Source organism: Haplochromis burtoni, unplaced genomic scaffold (genome assembly GCF_018398535.1).
Source record: "Haplochromis burtoni strain Fernald_Lab_line unplaced genomic scaffold, NCSU_Asbu1 Contig_127, whole genome shotgun sequence".
In the NCBI taxonomy this organism is placed as follows: Eukaryota; Metazoa; Chordata; class Actinopteri; order Cichliformes; family Cichlidae; genus Haplochromis; species Haplochromis burtoni.
Genome location: NW_024582488.1, coordinates 457,470 through 474,145, shown reverse-complemented (window position 1 = coordinate 474,145; position 16,676 = coordinate 457,470). Strand labels below are relative to the sequence as shown.

The 16,676-nt window shown below is 41.0% G+C and overlaps 1 protein-coding gene across 1 annotated transcript in view; it reads left to right on the top strand.

The window, feature by feature from the left end:
• The window catches only part of LOC102299175 (protein arginine N-methyltransferase 8-B), a 52,507-nt gene that overhangs the window by 31,758 nt on the left and 4,073 nt on the right, over positions 1-16,676 (top strand). Inside the window, exons 5-8 of the mRNA XM_005930352.3 lie at positions 970-1,112; positions 2,271-2,358; positions 3,567-3,682; positions 7,353-7,503. Coding sequence (XP_005930414.1) covers positions 970-1,112; positions 2,271-2,358; positions 3,567-3,682; positions 7,353-7,503 — 498 coding nt within the window. The remainder of the gene's footprint in view (positions 1-969; positions 1,113-2,270; positions 2,359-3,566; positions 3,683-7,352; positions 7,504-16,676) is intronic.

The following is a 16,676-nucleotide window of genomic DNA, read 5'->3' as shown; positions in this document are numbered from 1 at the left end:
TTTCAACAAAGTAACTGTATTCTAAATACCACCTTTTTAAATTGTAACTGTAACGGAATACAGTTACTCATATTTTAAATACGTAATGGCGGTACATGTATTCCGTTACTCCCCAACACTGCCTGTGGCCATGGAAGTGATTGGAACACCGTTTATGACCCAGCACATTTTTGAGTGGATATTCCTTCATCTTTGTTCTTTACACTGGCTCATTTGTATTCATTAGCAGAAATATGCTTCCATCCTGTGTAACTTCAAAGTGTATGTTATGATCAGAGCACCTGCTGCGCGTCAAATTTCCTGCCAAGCCCCTGACTCTGCACCTACCAGATAATGGAGCTGTAAACCACCCTGTCAGCAAATGCCCCGTTTATTTCTAAACCTATGAATAACAAGTATGCTTAAGTAACCGAAGAAAAGAGTTATCGGTGTGTTTACTGAGTTCTGGAAAGCAAATAAGCAATCAGCAGTTGGAGTAACAGGGTTGACGTGTCATTGTGAAGACATCTGTATAATCAGGGAAACTCTTCAGTCGCTTCTTTCCAAAGCAGAACAAACAAAGCTGAAGTCAGCTAATCTCAGGCAGGGCGAAGATCGACTCCTCCACCGCAGTCCCCAGCTGGTTTCATTTTCATAACAACACAATGGCTGCTGTGTTAGCCTACAAAGCATGAACAGGTGTGTCACCACTCACAGTTTCTTTTCTAAAATTACTAGTAATAAACTACGTTTTTGTTGGAAGTGGTTTAACAGATGGTGCAGCTATTCCTTCACCCAGCAAAATAATAAGAATAATTTTAATAATAATAAAAGTAACAAACAACTAATAATACAACTTCCATACGTCCCCTAAAATATACTTTACCTTATACTTTTTAGCCCCCAGAACTCCCACATGTTATTGTAAAGACTTAAAGATTCATTTAAACTTTATTATATTACGGTTTTAAAATGTTTTGTGTGTTTCAGTTATCACCATTTTCAAAGGCAAGGTTGAGGAAGTGGAGCTTCCTGTTGAAAAAGTTGACATCATCATATCTGAATGGATGGGCTACTGCCTCTTCTATGAATCCATGCTCAACACTGTCATCTTTGCCAGGGACAAGTGGCTGGTAAGACGTCTGGATTGTGTGCGTTTGTGTGTATCCTACAACAACACAAGTCACCAAGATACCTGATACGCTTATGAAGAACACGTAGGCAGATGGAGTTAAATAAACACGAGCTGTTGATCATTGACGAAAATATCAGCAGCACAACAGGGAGTATTAACAGATGATCTGGAAAGGAGAAGATTAGGGACACAGGTGAAAACAATCGTGAAGTCAGGGGGAGACAGACAGGAAGCTCACATAAGACGCTTCAAAGTAAAATGTTTTATTAGCGAGGGAGACACGAATACTAACGCTAAACAAGATGTATGAGGCAAGTAAACAAAAGGGACCGAGGCATGAATACAGTCTGAGACGGAGGGAGGTGTGACAGAAACAGAAGCAAAACTAAAACTCACGACTAGAAGCCGCAAAGTAAATCAGCAAGAGACAACAATGTAATCAGAACTTTGAAAGTCAAAGCACGAATCTAAAAAAATACAATAAACACAAAACTCTAAACTTCACACAGAGGAACAACAGAAGAACCTCAGAAACTACGAAATCCAAACCAAGCAACCACGACCGACACAAAATGTTTAAAGTAATAAAACACAGAAAGTATAAAGCTGGAATTATAATATTCTCAAATGTTAGGACAGTTGAACAGATTCAGGATTACATTTCTAATAACACTCACAGCTGTCTGCACTCGCTGCTAACAGATCTCGGCTGAAGTCCCGGGTTGATTCCATTGCACTGTTCAAATCACAACTAAAAACCCACTTATTCAATCTTGCCTTTCCATCTAGTTAATATTTCTTTTATGATTTTATATTATGCACCTTTATGCTCATTTAATTTCTTGTTTGCTCTGTACCTGTTGCTGTCCAATGTATCAGTGACAGCTACCTGCTTGCATACTTAGTACTTGCTTTGGTCCTATTACTATTATCTTCCTTCTATTCTCTATGTTACTCGTTAAGCACCTTGGCATACCCTTGGTTTTTAAGCGTGCTTTATAAATAAAGTTTATTATTATTATTATTATTTATTTATTTATTTATTTATTTTTAAAAAAAAGATCTACATGTTAGTTTTCAGTTAATTTTATTTTATTTTGGTCAAACGTTTTGCAGTTTTGATGCATTCCTAATTCATCTCTGGGTTTTTTTCCAGAAACCTGGTGGATTAATGTTTCCTGACCGGGCCTCCCTGTATGTGGTGGCCATAGAGGACAGGCAGTACAAAGACTTCAAAATACACTGTAAGTGCAGTTTAATGCCAAAATCATGTTTTTGCCACTTACTTGTCCTGTACATAGCGTGGGTAACCAGAAATACGACTTGCTGGATGGATGCAGAAAGCACCATCAACACACCCACGTTCTGCTCTCCACTGTGGGCACACACACACAGCCTTTCCAGCTCTGCAAATAATTTTAAACTATTCCTGAGGTACAAGACTGGGCATGATAATTGATATTATAAGTCAACAAGCCTCTCCATCTCTGTATGATCCCCTGTATAAACACTGCAAGGAGCACTGTGGGCGATTTATTGCTGCTGGACATAAAGCAGCATAAAGTCTGCGCACAACCCAAAATGACAACACAATTGCCAGTAGGCCTCCTACTCACACTCCTCCATACATCTGGGAAATTATACAACCACAGTGCACCAGATAAAATCTAGCCAATCATATCATATTGGTCTTCTTATGTCTGGCTAGTTCAGTTAAGCTCGCTGTGGCTCTGAAGTGCTCTATGCACAAAGTCACGCTGAGACAAGTGTACATATTGACGGCAAACTTTTTCCAGTGGCACGGAGCCAAAGACGACCTTTATCTCAGTTGGAAGTGCCTTTCTGTAGCACTCCAGCATTCTAAGAGCATCCTGCAGTCATTAGTGCTACTCTGGGCTGCAGAGTAAGTTAAGTGGGCAGCAGGAAATGCAAATACACAGCATTACAAAAGCCCCCGGGGGTTTGTGACCTGTTCATTATCACCAGTATTTCAGCGCATTCAAGTAGTTCTTCCCTGCCTCTTGGGCCACAACAGAGATGTTTGCTCACACACTCTCTTAAGGTGCTTTGTGAATAATTTATGCACCAATTTCACTTGAGCAACGAGGATATTCAGGGAAAGAATGCTGCCTGTGTTCAAGGGGCTCGTGTTGACAATTCATCGCCATATACAATGTGACTTTCATCTGTCAAAATGAAAATCATTCCAAAATGTCAGGATATATCTCTCTAGGATCTTAGATGAGACTATTCTGGGACGAGCAAAGCCCCCAACCAGAGATTTTTATTTATTTATTTTTTCATATTCAGTCCAAATGTTTACATATCCTGTGGCTTTTGCCGGCTCTATAAACCAAATAGAAACTTGGAGCAAATACAACAGAAGAAAATATTGATTCTAAATATGTTTAGAATGTGATAACAAATCATTTTGTGACGCTGTATTTACCAGGGTGGGAGAACGTGTATGGCTTTGACATGACGTGTATCCGTAATGTGGCCATGAAGGAACCCCTGGTGGACGTAGTAGACCCCAAACAGGTGGTGACCAACTCCTGCCTGGTCAAGGTTAGTGAATCATATTTTGGCTCATGGGTAATGTTCACTGCCTGATCAGCCAATATGCAGCGCTGCCATTGCTGATTATTAACTGAAGCAACAATAAAAAGGGTTTAATGCCAATTCTGAGCTTCAGATTTCATTTCTTGCTCTGGGAATACAGTTTAGCAGTTCTGTTTGTGGCATAATTAACCTGGTAAAACACACCAGGGTTGCACGTTAACTACTGATTAACTACCCAATGACATTGTTTGACTGGCAAACGTATTGTCTAACATACCGGGGCTGTTATGAGTGCCACCTCGATGTTGTTCTGTCTGTGGCTCCCTCTGTGTTTATTTGCCTGATCACACTGCCATGCATGCCAATAGCAGTCTGTCTAGTCTCCCTGATTGTGCTCCTTGTCATAGTGACCTTCTTATCGCTGGCCTTGATTAGATGGCTCTGCCCTGTCTCACCTTTGTCCCAGTGGAATATTGTTGTGCGGTTATACCTTCACTTCAGTGTTGCCTCTTTCATGTTCCCCTTTTAGCTCATACTTTTGTCACCTTACAAGTCTTTCCTCACCGCTTTGAGTTCAGCTGTTTTCAGTCCTATTACCACGCAGGCATCCCATTTGCCCTTACAGACATTTGTGAAAGAAATAATTGCTCTGAAGAGGTCGGTGAATTTGAATGTGTTACTGTAATAGGATGCAATTGTTGCAACAATTTAGTTTGTGAAATTATTGACAAAAGGAAGCATTTAGGAACCACAGCAACTCAGCCACAAAGAAAATTTGCAGAGATCGATGAGCGCTGAGACACATGTTAACTAAAGAGCCACAGACCTCCTCAGGCATTAACATCAGCACAAAAACTGTGCTAGGAGCATCGTTCCATGGTTTCCATTGCCAAGGTGTAACATGTAGGTGGGCCAGTACTTTTGCCCATATAGCATATACTGTGATCTGAGAACTTTCTAGAGTCAAAGCTGCTATGGTCCCATAGCAACTATATGACTATGGCGAGTATCACAGAATTATAACGTATCACGGTGTTTTGAAATCTAAATGCTATGATTTTCAGCACTATCAGCACAATTTCTGCATCCAGTCAAACTGACGATGTATTATAGAGCATTGCAGTGCACCCACTACAAGAGTGCAGTCTCCAGTATTGGTAAAATAAGCTGAGCTCAGAGAGCAGTGAAAGATGACAACTGCAAGTAGCAAAAAGAGTGACTCACTTAAAATAAAAAGAGAGAGATTTCTTTTCTGTGAAGGTTCTCAGTCATCCAGCTCATCCTAGTCTAAATAGCTTAGAAAGAAAAGCATCTGGATTTCTTTAAGTTTCCTTGAAGACGTTTCAACTCTCATCCGAGAAGCTTCTTCAGTTCTAAGAGCAATTGGTGGAGAGTCCCAGATTTAAGCCCTATGGAAGTGTCCCCCCAAGAGAGTCATGGACCCCTTAATGATCCTCTACTGGTCTGTGAGTTGTTTGGTACCGGGACGCGAGAGTTGAGGCTCAGGTGTGAAATGTATGCTTTTCAGGGTTTTTATCGGTTTTCAGCGTTATTTTGTTATCATGCCGGTACTAGTTTTATTTTGTTGTATTTTTCCACGACACCTTAAAGGCCAGTCCGTGAAAATATTGTCGGGAATAAACCGGTCCGTGGCGCAGAAAAGGTTGGGGACCGCTGCTCTACCTAATCACACGAGCCAAGGTGTGAAAACAGGTGTGGGTCACAATCAGCCAAGGTTTTGGGTGAAGCCTAGCGCCACCCTATCATGTGACTTCCTGAGGTCAAATGGCCCAGGATGTGATTGGGCCTTATGGTGTCTGAAGGGATCTCAAAACTGGATTCCAGATGGCAGACAGTTGGTGTCATAAGCCACCGCCTCTGTTCAAAGATGGACATGGATGGCTTCTTTCACTCCTCTTTCTTGAATGGATGGATCTGTCTTCTCTGTCCAAAATGTGAACATTGGCATCCTCGAAGGAGTGACCTTTGTCCTTTAGATGCAGGTGAACAACCGAGTCTTGTCCTGCTGACGTGGCTCTTCTGTGTTGTGCCATGCGTTTATAAGTATGTTAGTCTTTTTAATCAAAGCAAAGGTCTGTTCAATACTTCTTGTGCAAACTAGTTGTTCATATGAGTAGTTCCAGTAACTTAAATCACTGCAGCTTAGTTTTTTAGTTTCAGTTTTCCCCCTCTGTATAAACTGACTTAGGCAGACAGCCCTTGAGATAAAAAGTGTGTGAGGCTGATGGGAATAGGGTTGTTTTGCCTCTGGGATTGTTTTTATATCAAGGCCTTACACCATTGATACCACACTGAAAAGAGTGGTATTAATGGTGTAAGGCCTTTTAAAGACATGCAAATCCATTCAAAGTCACTGTGTTGACTTTAAATTAATTACTGATTGACCTCATTAAAGTTGTATAACCGAGGAGTAGCACGTACAGGACCCCGTGTTATTAAACCTTGACTGAAAACTACTGTAACGATACTCGGGGAGCATCATTAGCAAGTATGATGGTGAAGAAAACAACCTGTATGATGGTGCTCTTAAAATGTTTATTTTGCCTTAGGAGTAATTGCTAGAGGATAAACATTGCAATGCAGTATATTGCTGTCTTAAACTTTGAAATGTGACTTTGAGAAGTTTATACTGCATGACCAGAGTAAACATCTCGTAAATGTGTTTATGGGATTAATTATTTTTTAAAGACAGCCGGGGAAATCTGATATTATTGTTGCAGTGTTTTATTGTCACCAAACATAAGGCTCATTCCTCTGCAGCAAATGTGGCATCTGGCACCAAAGCCATCAGTGAATATCTATTAGCACTGATGCCACGTGAAACGCCTTCATGTTTATGCTGTGGTAGCAGGTTTCAGGTAAGCTTTCCTCTGTTGTGCAGTAATCATAGATAATTCTTTATGTTGACAATAAACCAGAATCAGGAGGAACGTGCTCCACACTTAGCATGACTCACTGGGATGATATGGGAGACCTTGTAAAATTGATTGGAATCAGGGGACATTTATAGACTTGGGTTGTAGAGCCTTGCATGACATGATCCCCAACACTTGGATCATGACAAGTATGGGCACAGCTCCTTCTTCTTGTCTATCCTACACAGCGGTTACTGGCTTCTACTTGTGGAGGTAAATGGACTGATTCTTATATAGCGCTTTTCTACTCTCACGGAGCACTCAAAGCGCTCTATACAACATGCCTCATTCACCTAATCTCACACAGTCATATGGATGCATTGGAGAGCAAGTCGGGGGTTAGTATCTTGCCCAAGGATACTTGACATGGGATGCCAGGGATCGAACCACCGACCTTCTGATCAGTAGGTGACCTGCTCTACCTCCTGAGCTACAGCCACCCAAGTGGAAGCTTTACTGTAGGCTCCATCTTAATGTTGGTCGTTTTGTCCTCGCTGTATTGCAGATTTATTTTTTACAGCCTTTTAAAACTGGTAGGTTTAATTTCTTGTTGTGTGAATAAATAAAAGGTCCGGTGAAGGTAAGAGCAAAGCGCTCTATTAAAGAATTCATATACATTTCTAAAAGCACACTTCTGAGACTTTTCTTTGAATCACAGTGAAAGGGAGAACTTAATGTAATGACTCACATAAGAAACTTGTCATTTTTTTATGTAAAAAATGTTTTTTTTACTTTTACAGGAAGTGGACATCTACACAGTAAAACCTGAGGACCTGTCCTTCACATCATCTTTTTGCCTGCAGATCCAGAGGAATGACTACATCCACGCACTGGTCACTTACTTTAACATTGAATTTACTAAGTGTCACAAGAAGACAGGTTTTTCCACAGGTAAGATACCCAGCACTTCTGCTTACTTCATATTCTGTACAAGGCCTCTTCATCTATCTGTTTGTTTGCCAGTTTATGCAGAGCTTCAGTAATCGAGCTGCATTATATCTATTAATGTGACAATTCAACTTTCTGGTCATCATCAAGACATAAAAATTTGAGAAAAATAGCCTTACAGCCACTAGCAGTCTGACTCCTGGCCCTCTGAATCTGAGGTCTGTAGAGCGAGAGATGTAGTGTTTTTTTTCTTTCCAATTTCTCTGAGCATTGCACAGTCTGACCTCGAGGTGAGTTTGCCTTGGTGTCCACTCCTGGGAAGCTGTCTTGAATGTTTTCCACTTGTGAATAATCTTCCTCACTGTAGAATGAAAGATGTCTTCATTTTATTTATTTATCTGCTTTTTTTATTGAAAGGGCCTTAACTCTACCAGGATTCATTGCTTTTGTCTTTCCTCCTGGGCACTGTGATAAAACACACACACATAATTATTACATATCAGAAACTTCTGATCATCTAAAGGTGATTACCAGCACCTGGTTGCTACTTTACCTTCTTAATTAGTGTGGAAACAGACTGCATAGAGTCCAGTGAAAAACGTGTTGCACTTTTGATAGACATGACACATAATTAGAGACTAATCGGCAAATAATATTCAATTCAATTCAATTTTATTTATATAGCGCCAAATCACAACAAAAGTTGCCTCAAGGTGCTTCATAGATACAGAGAAAAACCCAACAATCATATGAACCCATATGAGCAAGCATTTTGGCGACAGTGGGAAGGAAAAACTCCCTTTTAACAGGAAGAAACCTCCGGCAGAACCAGGCTCAGGGAGGGGCGGGGCCATCTGCTGCGACCGGTTAAAGAGAGACAACAATGTAATCAGAACTTTGAAAGTCAAAGCACTAATCTAAAAAAATACAATAAACACAAAACTCTAAACTTCACACAGAGGAACAACAGAAGAACCTCAGAAACTACGAAATCCAAACCAAGCAACCACGACCGACACAAAATGTTTAAAGTAATAAAACACAGAAAGTATAAAGCTGGAATTATAATATTCTCAAATGTTAGGACAGTTGAACAGATTCAGGATTACATTTCTAATAACACTCACAGCTGTCTGCACTCGCTGCTAACAGATCTCGGCTGAAGTCCCGGGTTGATTCCATTGCACTGTTCAAATCACGACTAAAAACCCACTTATTCAATCTTGCCTTTCCCTCTAGTTAATATTTCTTTTATGATTTTATATTATGCACTTTTATGCTCATTTAATTTCTTGTTTGCTCTGTACCTGTTGCTTTCCTATGTATCAGTGACAGCTACCTGCTTGCATACCTAGTACTTGCTTTGGTCCTATTTCTATTATCTTCCTTCTATTCTCTATGTTACTTGTTAAGCACCTTGGCATACCCTTGGTTTTTAAGTCGTGCTTTATAAATAAAGTTTATTATTATTATTATTATTTATTTATTTATTTATTTATTTTTAAAAAAAAGATCTACATGTTAGTTTTCAGTTAATTTTATTTTATTTTGGTCAAACGTTTTGCAGTTTTGATGCATTCCTAATTCATCTCTGGGTTTTTTTCCAGAAACCTGGTGGATTAATGTTTCCTGACCGGGCCTCCCTGTATGTGGTGGCCATAGAGGACAGGCAGTACAAAGACTTCAAAATACACTGTAAGTGCAGTTTAATGCCAAAATCATGTTTTTGCCACTTACTTGTCCTGTACATAGCGTGGGTAACCAGAAATACGACTTGCTGGATGGATGCAGAAAGCACCATCAACACACCCACGTTCTGCTCTCCACTGTGGGCACACACACACAGCCTTTCCAGCTCTGCAAATAATTTTAAACTATTCCTGAGGTACAAGACTGGGCATGATAATTGATATTATAAGTCAACAAGCCTCTCCATCTCTGTATGATCCCCTGTATAAACACTGCAAGGAGCACTGTGGGCGATTTATTGCTGCTGGACATAAAGCAGCATAAAGTCTGCGCACAACCCAAAATGACAACACAATTGCCAGTAGGCCTCCTACTCACACTCCTCCATACATCTGGGAAATTATACAACCACAGTGCACCAGATAAAATCTAGCCAATCATATCATATTGGTCTTCTTATGTCTGGCTAGTTCAGTTAAGCTCGCTGTGGCTCTGAAGTGCTCTATGCACAAAGTCACGCTGAGACAAGTGTACATATTGACGGCAAACTTTTTCCAGTGGCACGGAGCCAAAGACGACCTTTATCTCAGTTGGAAGTGCCTTTCTGTAGCACTCCAGCATTCTAAGAGCATCCTGCAGTCATTAGTGCTACTCTGGGCTGCAGAGTAAGTTAAGTGGGCAGCAGGAAATGCAAATACACAGCATTACAAAAGCCCCCGGGGGTTTGTGACCTGTTCATTATCACCAGTATTTCAGCGCGTTCAAGTAGTTCTTCCCTGCCTCTTGGGCCACAACAGAGATGTTTGCTCACACACTCTCTTAAGGTGCTTTGTGAATAATTTATGCACCAATTTCACTTGAGCAACGAGGATATTCAGGGAAAGAATGCTGCCTGTGTTCAAGGGGCTCGTGTTGACAATTCATCGCCATATACAATGTGACTTTCATCTGTCAAAATGAAAATCATTCCAAAATGTCAGGATATATCTCTCTAGGATCTTAGATGAGACTATTCTGGGACGAGCAAAGCCCCCAACCAGAGATTTTTATTTATTTATTTTTTCATATTCAGTCCAAATGTTTACATATCCTGTGGCTTTTGCCGGCTCTATAAACCAAATAGAAACTTGGAGCAAATACAACAGAAGAAAATATTGATTCTAAATATGTTTAGAATGTGATAACAAATCATTTTGTGACGCTGTATTTACCAGGGTGGGAGAACGTGTATGGCTTTGACATGACGTGTATCCGTAATGTGGCCATGAAGGAACCCCTGGTGGACGTAGTAGACCCCAAACAGGTGGTGACCAACTCCTGCCTGGTCAAGGTTAGTGAATCATATTTTGGCTCATGGGTAATGTTCACTGCCTGATCAGCCAATATGCAGCGCTGCCATTGCTGATTATTAACTGAAGCAACAATAAAAAGGGTTTAATGCCAATTCTGAGCTTCAGATTTCATTTCTTGCTCTGGGAATACAGTTTAGCAGTTCTGTTTGTGGCATAATTAACCTGGTAAAACACACCAGGGTTGCACGTTAACTAGTGATTAACTACCCAATGACATTGTTTGACTGGCAAACGTATTGTCTAACATACCGGGGCTGTTATGAGTGCCACCTCGATGTTGTTCTGTCTGTGGCTCCCTCTGTGTTTATTTGCCTGATCACACTGCCATGCATGCCAATAGCAGTCTGTCTAGTCTCCCTGATTGTGCTCCTTGTCATAGTGACCTTCTTATCGCTGGCCTTGATTAGATGGCTCTGCCCTGTCTCACCTTTGTCCCAGTGGAATATTGTTGTGCGGTTATACCTTCACTTCAGTGTTGCCTCTTTCATGTTCCCCTTTTAGCTCATACTTTTGTCACCTTACAAGTCTTTCCTCACCGCTTTGAGTTCAGCTGTTTTCAGTCCTATTACCACGCAGGCATCCCATTTGCCCTTACAGACATTTGTGAAAGAAATAATTGCTCTGAAGAGGTCGGTGAATTTGAATGTGTTACTGTAATAGGATGCAATTGTTGCAACAATTTAGTTTGTGAAATTATTGACAAAAGGAAGCATTTAGGAACCACAGCAACTCAGCCACAAAGAAAATTTGCAGAGATCGATGAGCGCTGAGACACATGTTAACTAAAGAGCCACAGACCTCCTCAGGCATTAACATCAGCACAAAAACTGTGCTAGGAGCATCGTTCCATGGTTTCCATTGCCAAGGTGTAACATGTAGGTGGGCCAGTACTTTTGCCCATATAGCATATACTGTGATCTGAGAACTTTCTAGAGTCAAAGCTGCTATGGTCCCATAGCAACTATATGACTATGGCGAGTATCACAGAATTATAACGTATCACGGTGTTTTGAAATCTAAATGCTATGATTTTCAGCACTATCAGCACAATTTCTGCATCCAGTCAAACTGACGATGTATTATAGAGCATTGCAGTGCACCCACTACAAGAGTGCAGTCTCCAGTATTGGTAAAATAAGCTGAGCTCAGAGAGCAGTGAAAGATGACAACTGCAAGTAGCAAAAAGAGTGACTCACTTAAAATAAAAAGAGAGAGATTTCTTTTCTGTGAAGGTTCTCAGTCATCCAGCTCATCCTAGTCTAAATAGCTTAGAAAGAAAAGCATCTGGATTTCTTTAAGTTTCCTTGAAGACGTTTCAACTCTCATCCGAGAAGCTTCTTCAGTTCTAAGAGCAGTTGGTGGAGAGTCCCAGATTTAAGCACTATGGAAGTGTCCCCCCAAGAGAGTCATGGACCCATTAATGATCCTCTACTGGTCTGTGAGTTGTTTGGTACCGGGACGCGAGAGTTGAGGCTCAGGTGTGAAATGTATGCTTTTCAGGGTTTTTATCGGTTTTCAGCGTTATTTTGTTATCATGCCGGTACTAGTTTTATTTTGTTGTATTTTTCCACGACACCTTAAAGGCCAGTCCGTGAAAATATTGTCGGGAATAAACCGGTCCGTGGCGCAGAAAAGGTTGGGGACCGCTGCTCTACCTAATCACACGAGCCAAGGTGTGAAAACAGGTGTGGGTCACAATCAGCCAAGGTTTTGGGTGAAGCCTAGCGCCACCCTATCATGTGACTTCCTGAGGTCAAATGGCCCAGGATGTGATTGGGCCTTATGGTGTCTGAAGGGATCTCAAAACTGGATTCCAGATGGCAGACAGTTGGTGTCATAAGCCACCGCCTCTGTTCAAAGATGGACATGGATGGCTTCTTTCACTCCTCTTTCTTGAATGGATGGATCTGTCTTCTCTGTCCAAAATGTGAACATTGGCATCCTCGAAGGAGTGACCTTTGTCCTTTAGATGCAGGTGAACAACCGAGTCTTGTCCTGCTGACGTGGCTCTTCTGTGTTGTGCCATGCGTTTATAAGTATGTTAGTCTTTTTAATCAAAGCAAAGGTCTGTTCAATACTTCTTGTGCAAACTAGTTGTTCATATGAGTAGTTCCAGTAACTTAAATCACTGCAGCTTAGTTTTTTAGTTTCAGTTTTCCCCCTCTGTATAAACTGACTTAGGCAGACAGCCCTTGAGATAAAAAGTGTGTGAGGCTGATGGGAATAGGGTTGTTTTGCCTCTGGGATTGTTTTTATATCAAGGCCTTACACCATTGATACCACACTGAAAAGAGTGGTATTAATGGTGTAAGGCCTTTTAAAGACATGCAAATCCATTCAAAGTCACTGTGTTGACTTTAAATTAATTACTGATTGACCTCATTAAAGTTGTATAACCGAGGAGTAGCACGTACAGGACCCCGTGTTATTAAACCTTGACTGAAAACTACTGTAACGATACTCGGGGAGCATCATTAGCAAGTATGATGGTGAAGAAAACAACCTGTATGATGGTGCTCTTAAAATGTTTATTTTGCCTTAGGAGTAATTGCTAGAGGATAAACATTGCAATGCAGTATATTGCTGTCTTAAACTTTGAAATGTGACTTTGAGAAGTTTATACTGCATGACCAGAGTAAACATCTCGTAAATGTGTTTATGGGATTAATTATTTTTTAAAGACAGCCGGGGAAATCTGATATTATTGTTGCAGTGTTTTATTGTCACCAAACATAAGGCTCATTCCTTTGCAGCAAATGTGGCATCTGGCACCAAAGCCATCAGTGAATATCTATTAGCACTGATGCCACGTGAAACGCCTTCATGTTTATGCTGTGGTAGCAGGTTTCAGGTAAGCTTTCCTCTGTTGTGCAGTAATCATAGATAATTCTTTATGTTGACAATAAACCAGAATCAGGAGGAACGTGCTCCACACTTAGCATGACTCACTGGGATGATATGGGAGACCTTGTAAAATTGATTGGAATCAGGGGACATTTATAGACTTGGGTTGTAGAGCCTTGCATGACATGATCCCCAACACTTGGATCATGACAAGTATGGGCACAGCTCCTTCTTCTTGTCTATCCTACACAGCGGTTACTGGCTTCTACTTGTGGAGGTAAATGGACTGATTCTTATATAGCGCTTTTCTACTCTCACGGAGCACTCAAAGCGCTCTATACAACATGCCTCATTCACCTAATCTCACACAGTCATATGGATGCATTGGAGAGCAAGTCGGGGGTTAGTATCTTGCCCAAGGATACTTGACATGGGATGCCAGGGATCGAACCACCGACCTTCTGATCAGTAGGTGACCTGCTCTACCTCCTGAGCTACAGCCACCCAAGTGGAAGCTTTCCTGTAGGGTCCATCTTAATGTTGGTCGTTTTTTCCTCGCTGTATTGCAGATTTATTTTACAGCCTTTTAAAACTGGTAGGTTTAATTTCTGTTGTGTGAATAAATAAAAGGTCCGGTGAAGGTAAGAGCAAAGCGCTCTATTAAAGAATTCATATACATTTCTAAAAGCACACTTCTGAGACTTTTCTTTGAATCACAGTGAAAGGGAGAACTTAATGTAATGACTCACATAAGAAACTTGTCATTTTTTTATGTAAAAAATTTTTTTTTTACTTTTACAGGAAGTGGACATCTACACAGTAAAACCTGAGGACCTGTCCTTCACATCATCTTTTTGCCTGCAGATCCAGAGGAATGACTACATCCACGCACTGGTCACTTACTTTAACATTGAATTTACTAAGTGTCACAAGAAGACAGGTTTTTCCACAGGTAAGATACCCAGCACTTCTGCTTACTTCATATTCTGTACAAGGCCTCTTCATCTATCTGTTTGTTTGCCAGTTTATGCAGAGCTTCAGTAATCGAGCTGCATTATATCTATTAATGTGACAATTCAACTTTCTGGTCATCATCAAGACATAAAAATTTGAGAAAAATAGCCTTACAGCCACTAGCAGTCTGACTCCTGGCCCTCTGAATCTGAGGTCTGTAGAGCGAGAGATGTAGTGTTTTTTTTCTTTCCAATTTCTCTGAGCATTGCACAGTCTGACCTCGAGGTGAGTTTGCCTTGGTGTCCACTCCTGGGAAGCTGTCTTGAATGTTTTCCACTTGTGAATAATCTTCCTCACTGTAGAATGAAAGATGTCTTCATTTTATTTATTTATCTGCTTTTTTTATTGAAAGGGCCTTAACTCTACCAGGATTCATTGCTTTTGTCTTTCCTCCTGGGCACTGTGATAAAACACACACACGTAATTATTACATATCAGAAACTTCTGATCATCTAAAGGTGATTACCAGCACCTGGTTGCTACTTTACCTTCTTAATTAGTGTGGAAACAGACTGCATAGAGTCCAGTGAAAAACGTGTTGCACTTTTGATAGACATGACACATAATTAGAGACTAATCGGCAAATAATATTCAATTCAATTCAATAGTTGGGTTGCGGTCACGTGGTTCTGATGACGTGCGGAGGCAGCGCGATTTTTGAGTGGAGGGCGGAAGTAAACATGGAGGACACTGTGGAGAGTCAGGAGAGCAGCTATTGTGCAACTTTAGACCCCGTTTCTCGGGAGAGATATAAACAGATAGTTAAAAAATATATCGGACGTGATCCGTATTCTTTGAAAATGTCCGAATACACCACAGAAGTAAAGGATTTGCCTACTATCGAGGCTGTGGATATCACCAACTACTTGGTCCTCCAGACTTCTTACTACACTAGGCAGCAAATGAAAGCTTTCAAGAGTCTGGAGGCGTACAATTTTTTTGTCAGCGGGTGGGTCCACAACCTTGGAACAAAACGTCTCCGTGATGGATACAGTTTGGTGTTTGCAAGGGTGAGTGTTTGTTCTTATATTGCTTTATCTTAAACACGCTAACAGTTAGCGGTAGCGGCTTTAACGTCAACAAACATGCCACATCCTTAGGACTTCGTTAGAGTGACAGTTGTTTGTTTCAAGGTAAACCATTCTCAGAGGTCTAACGAGACACCTCTGAAGACTTGGGTAATTGCAAAGGAGGATGGAGAAGTGATTGCAGCTCATTGCAATTGTATGGCAGGGTTAGTAGCCTAATTAAGTAGGTTCTCGTTTGAGAACTGATTCCGATCTGGGTTTTCGTTCGTAGCCGAGATTGACCGTCGGAGCCCAGTCCTCCGACTCTTCGTCATCCAAAGCACTTGGGCAGCCTATAGTCCCAATCAAGTCAATATTAGACTACTAACTTAAAAGCACTAAGTAAACGAGAATTTAACGACAACCTAATGCTAATAAGTTCGTTTGCAAACATAACATTACCTCTGACGAAGTGGTCGCTGCAGACACGGGCATTGGCAGACTCTGCTCCTCCCGACTGTAAACGTAAATTTAAAATCCATTTTTCCTACGTTTTTCGGTTAGAATTTTCCATTTTTCTCCTCTTCGTTGGGCTATTTTTGGTACCCTAAAATACCGTTTATCAGTTTCTCGGGTCGACCTACTGGAGCATCCGTAAACACAACAGGACATAGGCATTTTGCGTACTGTCTGTCTGTGATTTTGCGCTTATCTTTTTCACTTCCGACCGCCAGTCAAATTTCGCGCTTTACGTCGACGTCACGTCTACGTCAAATGAAACCTAGCTATTCAATTTTATTTATATAGCGCCAAATCACAACAAAAGTTGCCTCAAGGTGCTTCATAGATACAGAGAAAAACCCAACAATCATATGACCCCCTATGAGCAAGCACTTTGGCGACAGTGGGAAGGAAAAACTCCCTTTTAACAGGAAGAAACCTCCAGCAGAACCAGGCTCAGGGAGGGGCGGGGCCATCTGCTGCGACCGGTTGGGGTGAGAGAAGGAAGACAGGAAAAGACATGCTGTGGAAGAGAGACAGAGGTTAATAACAGATATGATTCAATGCAGAGAGGTCTGTTAACACATAGTGAGTGAGAAAGGTGACTGGAAAGGAAAAACTCAATGCATCATGGGAATCCCCCGGCAGCCTACGTCTATTGCAGCATAACTAAGGGAGGATTCAGGGTCACCTGGCAGCCATATCTTTAGAAAAGATGAAACCATCCAGTTATCTGCACCGTTTTTTCTTAAAAAAAAAAAAAAAAAAA